We start from the raw sequence: 7,103 nt of genomic DNA, 5'->3' as shown, positions 1-7,103 counted from the left end.
CTCCAACCACTTATTTTTTAATAGATTTGTTTCACAAACTAGGGGTGAAGAGAATGCATAGAGTCAGCCACACTTCTAAGAGGCTCGTCAGAGACATGGAAAAAATACAAATTAGAGGAAATAAATGGAAAAGGAACACACTGTTAGTAATTAATAGACTTCTAAAGGACACACCCACCCCTACAGGGTCTCTCTCACACCTACAAAACAGAAGGGCATGATAATCATATGGAACGGAAACACTAACACACAATTCAGACATTCAAGGGCAAAGCGAGAACAGACCCATGTGAAGGAACTGTGTACCAAATGTCTCTAGATATAAACACACAGCGATACACCCAGAGTAGAAGTACGTACGTGTAGAGCAGGGATCAATAAAAATATATATTATACAGAGAACGCCCAAAGTATTGGGACAGGGACACGTTGTTTTGGCTCTATTCCAGCACTTTGGATTTGAAATGATGCAATGACTGAGGTTAAAGTGCAAGCTGTCAGCTTTAATTTGAGAGTATTTTCATGCATATCGGATGAACAGTTAAATTCTAAACACCACTTTTTGTATATGGTCCCATAAAATTGGGGGACAAAGTATTGGGACAAATTCAGATGTGTATCCTAAATGAGTCGTGAATGACGATGACAGATTTGGATGCACAAATATCATACCCCCAAGAAATGCTAACCTCTCTCCATTACAATAAAAGGGGAGGTTAGCATTTTTTTTGGGGGGGGGGGGGGGTATGATATTTGTGCATCTAACTTTCTCATTATTCACGATTCATTCAGGATTATCCTGAAGTGTTTCAAAATGTATTCTATAATTTGTGATAAAAGTGACTCAAATGGCAATACATTATTTTGTGCCCAATAGAAATTAATGATATATAATCTGAAACAACCAAAAACAAACAGCATGCATCCAATCAATTATAGTCACAAGATTGATGTAGTCATTGCATGCTATGAATATATTACCAAATACTAAAATGTTTACTACTTTAATACACAAGTGAATTGGTCCCCTAAAATGGGGGGACTATGTACAAAGTGCTGTAATTTCTAAACGGTTCACCCGATTATGGATGAAAATCCCCTCAAATCTGACAGTCTGCACTTTAACCTCACAGCCATTGCATCATTTCAAAGTGCTGGAGTACAGCGACAAAACAACAAATTGTCACTGTCCCAATACTTTGAGCTCCCTGAATATATTATTGTGGAAAATCACTCTGGGTCTCAACTTACTGTTGACAGTTTGAATTTGTACAATTTCAAAATGTTGTGCATCAGCAGTTTCTCATGTCAGTCACTGACAGCCAGTTAAAGTACTTTTAAAATATTTTTTACTTATGTAGTTTGAGTATCTGTACTATTTATATATTTTTTCAACTTTTACCCCACTACATTCCTAAAGAAGATCATTTACTTTTTACTCCATTTTCCCTGACACCTAAAAGTACTTGTTACATTTTCAATACATAGCAGGACAGAAATGGTCCAATTCAAACAGTTATAAAGAGAATATCCCAACTGCCTCTGATCTGAGACTCACTAAACAAAATGCTGTTTGTAAATGTCAGTGTTGTAGTGTGCCCCTGGCTATCCAGGCTGCATCACATCCGACCGTGATTGGGAGTCCCATAGGGCGGCGCACAATTGGCCCAGCGTCGTCCGGGTTTAGCCGGGGTAGGCTGTCATTGTAAATAAGAATTTGTTCTTAACTGACTTTCCTAGTTAAATAAAATTTTAATAAAATCCTTGAATAATAAAGTGTGCTGTCTGGGTTGCTTAATATAAGGAATGTGAAATTATTTATTTTACTTTTGATACTAAAGTATATTTAAAACCAAATACTTAGACTTTTACTGTAGTAGTATTTTACTTGAGTCATTTTCTATTAAGGTATCTTTATTCAGTATGACAATTGGGTACTTTTTCCACCACTGATGTCAGCAAAAAAATTATTAGATTGGTAAATTAGTCTAGCGGCCAGCTATACTTAGTAGTTATGGTAGAATTACTGGCCGGATGGCCCCCAGTGAATTTGTTAGTCAGTCTCCCTCAGATGTATTATAAACTGCAAACATTTCTCGCAACTCTGTCAAAATGAGTAGAATTGCAGGAAGTTAGCTATAAAAAGTATATTTCTCTGCCCTGTGTCAAAATGAGTAGAATTGCAGGAAGTTAGCTATAAAAAGTATAATTTCTCTGCCCTGTGTCAAAATGAGTAGAATTGCTGGAAGTTAGCTATAAAAAGTATATTTTATCTGCCCTGTGTCAAAATGTGTAGAATTACAGGAAGTTAGGGCAGAGAAATTATACTTTTTATAGCTGTGTCAAAATGAGTAGAATTGCAGGAAGTTAGCTATAAAAAGTATAATTTATCTGCCCTGTGTCAAAATGTGTAGAATTGCAGGAAATGACAGCGCCTTCAGAAAGTATTCACTCCCCTTGACTTGTTTTACAGCCTGAATTTAAAATGGATTCAATTGAGATTTGTCACTGGCCTACACACAATACCCCATTCAACCCCCTGTGAAAGCGGAATTATGTTTTTAGAAATGCTTACAAATTAATACAAATTAAAAGCTGAAAGTCGATATGTATTCAACCCCTTTTGTTGTGGCAAGTCTAGGAGTGAACATTTGTAACCGACCGGCTCAAAATTTGAAAGTGTTTTTTACATTGGATAAAAGTAGAGACTCAGAGCTACAACATTCTATATCATACACTACAGTTGACGAACAATGGGGAAGTCATTTTGCTTTGGAAGTTGATAAACTTGTTAACTCACTTTTGAGAAAATGGCCTTTGAATGTTTTGGTATCTAGTGAAGAGCCCTTTGTCTACACCCATTCAGCATCATTCACACCCTCTTAAGCTTTAGCCCCACCCATCTCTTTAAAGGTTGATCCGAGCGTTCTGTACTAACAGCAGCAGTCAAGCACCCAAGGTAACTTGCTAGCTACTTCCAGACACAAATGAGAGAACAGCTCACTAAACATTACCCGCCCTAGCAGAGCTGGTTGGGCTGTTATGTTATCCAGAGCGTTGGTGACTGCAACTGTGCTGCCAGATTGTCCATTCATAAATTCGGAGCGTATACTGGACGCTCTGGCCGAGGGGTAGGGTTGATCCGAACATTCAACGGCAGTCAAGCACCCAAGCTAAAGGTGGCTAGCTACTTGTAGACAAAAATGAGAACACCCCACTCTGAACATTTTACTCGCTCTAACGGAGCCGGTTAGGCTGAATTCATGCTATCCAGAGCGTTGGTGACTAACTGTGCTGCTGGCAACAATTTCATTATGCTTTTTTGCAGACGTTTACTGACACAAACCATATTCACCGGGTGTCGAGCGTTCGTTAATTCATCAGTTATTCTGCCCTCTGGCACACTCCGATTAGTGCTCTGAAATCAGAATAGATGGCCAGACTGAATTTACGAACGCACCCGAAATGGTTACTTGCATAGGAGTCTTTTGTTAAGACATGTAGCTAGCTAGGTAAACAAAGAACCACAATCCCAACTCATTGTTACTACCCTGCATTAATCACATTTTGCTTAACAAGTCACATAAGTTGCATGCACTCACTGTGTGCATTAAGTGTTTTAATGATTTTTTTATGGATGTAGGTACACAGACCTGTGAGCAAATGTGGCGCCTCATGATGAGTTCAGATTTAGTGGCCCCCATCCCCATCAAAGTTGCCCATCCCTGGTGTAGAGTAATACTTCCCAAACCTCTCCTCAGGGACCACCAGATGGTTCACATATTAGTTGGCGCCCCAAATTGGTGATAGTTGACTAATTGAATCAGGTGTGCCAGTTTAGGGCTACCTGAAATATGTTAAACGTTCAGTGGTCCCTAAGGAGAGCTCGGAAATCCTTGGTGTAGTCACTCAGAGGTACAGATTGTTTTGTTTGCGGAGCACAAGCGGATTTCACCGTTGACCCTCTTTAGAGATGGTGCTTACTACATACAGCCTTAGTTGTTTTAGTGAGGTTGTTCGTTGCTTCTACAGCCTTCATGATTGTCCCAGCCCTGTCACCCAGATCTGTTGGCATGGAAAGTGACGAGGTGCATTTGAGCAATGCACACATCTCAAAAGAAAACTAGCTACAGTTTATCTAGATATTAATACAACTCCAGTCATTACCGTCTTAATTTTCTGGGTTCCAGAGTGAATATTGAGTAGCAATAGTCCTTTTCTGTTAAGGAACGGTCATGTTATAAACCTAATTCTTCTTTCTAGCATTAGTGTGACCTGTGGATATTTGAGTGAATGGCTGCAGTGAAGCTTACATGTGCTGGAAAGGCTCTTTGTGCTCTATCATGTGAGCGGGGAAAGGTCAGTAGGTGAGGGCGTCTCTATGGTTACACACAGCTGAATGTAAACAACAGGTATACAAGGAGATGAACATTGTCATTTTGAAACAGAACTCAAACAAAATAACAGGAAAAACTGCTAAATAAAATGGAGGCGAAGTAGGTAGAGAGCATCTTTTTGCTTTCCATCGAAAAACAGTCCGATTAGAAATCAAACAAAACAAACCAGAAAAAAAGACACTGCAAAATGAAACATTTTTGAAAAGCAGTCTTTTTTCTAGTAACTACACATATACTGCATCACGTACACTCGAGTATCCCATCTATTCTCACACGCAGACTAAACTGTACAACACACCTCCAAAGTGAAAACTGGACAGAGGATTGTCTCATCTGTAACACTTGCTTGGATTCTGAGGCAGAGAAAGAAGAGATGCAACTGTAGGTCAGAGCAGGTCTACAGAAAAGTGCATAAAGAATCACACATTTGTCTAAGGGGGAGAGGAAACCTTGGGGGTTCAGAGGTTCACCCAAAACATATAGCTCCCATGACTGGGCAGAAAAATTCAACAATATTACATCTTATGAAGACATTAATATATACCATTTAATATCATTATTATACTGAACAAAGATATAAATGCAACATGTAAAGTCTTGGTCCCATGTTTCATGAGCTGAAATAAAAGATCCCAGAAATGTTCCATACGCACAAAAAGCTTATTTCTCTCAAATGTTGTGCACAAATTTGTTTACGTCCCTGTTAGTGAGCATTTCTAATTTGCCAAGATAATACCACAACACAACGCCACAGATGTCTCAAGTTAAGGGAGTGTGCAATTGGCATACTGACTGCAAGAATGTCCACTAGAGGTGTTCAGAGAATTGAATGTTGATTTCTCTAACATAAGCTGTCGTTTTAGAGAATTTGGCAGTACGTCCAACCGGCCTCACAATCGCAGACCACGCACGTGTAACTACGCCAACCCAGGACCTCCATATCCGTCTTCTTCACCTGTGGGATCATCTGAGACCAGCCACCCGGACAGCTGATGAAACTGGGGTATTTCTGTGGGGAATAACTCATTCTGATTGGCTGCGCCCTCTGCCCAGGCATGTGGAATCCATAGATTTAGGGCCTAATTTATTTATTTCAATTGACTGATTTCCTTATACGAACTGTAAACTCAGTGAAATTGTAGCGTTTATATTTTTGTTCAGTATACAAAATTGTCTTGTTAAGTTATTGATTTTATGTAAATATTTTTTCGTTCTTAGTATATTCACAAGGTTGGTGGTTGTTTCACTACCATAGCAGTCTCACTTCAGATAGCACGATGGCTTCTGACGCGAGACAATGCTCCCATCGTCTTTAGTTTGTTATTCCTTGAGTTGGTTAGCATTCAAGTAGTTAAAAAGGGCAGATGATTCTGGTCAGTCTAGGTGCTGAGGGAGTGGGTCAGAGGTTCTTACGGTCACCCAACTCACTTTACAGAATGCAAACAGAGAAAGAGCCCAAAGTGCTGTCCACACTGACCAGGCCGTACAGTAAAGACTTCTGCATATGTCTTCCAGTAGGAGTCAGTACTGTCTACAGTGTTAGTCAGGATGTCAGTCAGGGCTAGCCTGTCAGAGTGGACTAGCCCCTGTGTGTGTGTGTATGTTGACCAACTGGGGTGGAGGGGACCAGGCTTCGTCCTGAGTACCAAGTGGACCCAACCAGCACTGTGTGTGGTTCTAAATGCCTGCGGTCCAACTGTGGTCTACTGAGATCCAGAAACCAGGGCTGGTCTGACCTTTGCTTCCCCACATATCATTATTATGCATCTGTACAGGTCAGTTGAAGTCGTCATGCAAGGCACATCCCCTATCCACCTCGCTCCACACTATCCTCACCTCAAGACCTCCCTGCACTCAACAAGCCTCTACTACCAATTGCCCCCGTGACACACAAACCAGAGAAATTATTAGCATTGTTAGACTCTAAACTAGCTTGAGTGCTCTCCCCAATGTACCTGCTCCAGTAAGCTATGCACTTGTAAAGCTTATTTTAGGAGAGACACAATAAGAGAGGGCAAGAAAACAAGAGAGAAAGGGCTCCTAAGGACTAATTTTCAATGAGACAGCTTCTTTTTAAACAACTTTAAACCATATCCCCAAAACAAACATTGATTTCCTGTCTACCAACCCCTCTTTCTGTGTCGTGCACCCCTGAAAACAACCCAACTCCCCATCCCAAAAATAGGGTGCTTTTGGGACAATTTGCTTTAGTTTTAGAAAGACAGGATGGAGGGACTGGAGGTGGGAGAGATGACAGTCCCTGGTCCCTCTCCTGTTTAATTTCTCTGGGGTCTCTTTATGCCAACCGTCCACGTCGGCTCATCTCTCTCTGGGGTTTCATCTTGGGTCGTAGGTCAAGGGTCAGAGGTTAACCATTCAGCATGTAGACCACTAGCTCGTAGGTGCACATCATGATGGCGGTGTTAGGGATCTGGCGCACCAGGTGGGTGGTGAGGCCGCGGTACAGCGCCCGGTAGCCCTCTTCCTTGGGCACCGTGGTCAGAGTCTGGAAGAAGGAACGGTACTTGGTGCCTTCCTCCCGTAGCCGGGTCCGGATCACTTCTGTAAAGAGGGGAGAGGAGCACGCTCATTTCCTGGTGACTCAAAATAAATACTTTCCCAATACTAGATTCCATACTGGACTTAAATATAATTTACTCTCACAGTAACATGGTCTAAGGTGCACGTGTGGGCTCCCGAGTGGTG

At 41.2% G+C, this 7,103-nt stretch overlaps 1 protein-coding gene across 2 annotated transcripts in view; it reads right to left on the bottom strand.

Moving 5' to 3' along the window:
* Window positions 1-7,103, bottom strand: part of LOC139549427 (solute carrier family 25 member 36-A-like) — a 29,536-nt gene continuing 22,433 nt past the window's right edge. For both annotated transcript variants that reach the window (XM_071359918.1, XM_071359919.1), the window contains one exon: window positions 1-6,959. In XM_071359918.1, the coding sequence (XP_071216019.1) occupies window positions 6,766-6,959 (194 nt within the window). In that variant the 3' untranslated portion in view covers window positions 1-6,765. The remainder of the gene's footprint in view (window positions 6,960-7,103) is intronic.

This window comes from Salvelinus alpinus, chromosome 22 (assembly GCF_045679555.1).
Source record: "Salvelinus alpinus chromosome 22, SLU_Salpinus.1, whole genome shotgun sequence".
NCBI lineage: Eukaryota > Metazoa > Chordata > Actinopteri > Salmoniformes > Salmonidae > Salvelinus > Salvelinus alpinus.
Note: the sequence above shows the minus strand (reverse complement) of the source record. Positions and strands in the feature narration are given on the sequence as shown.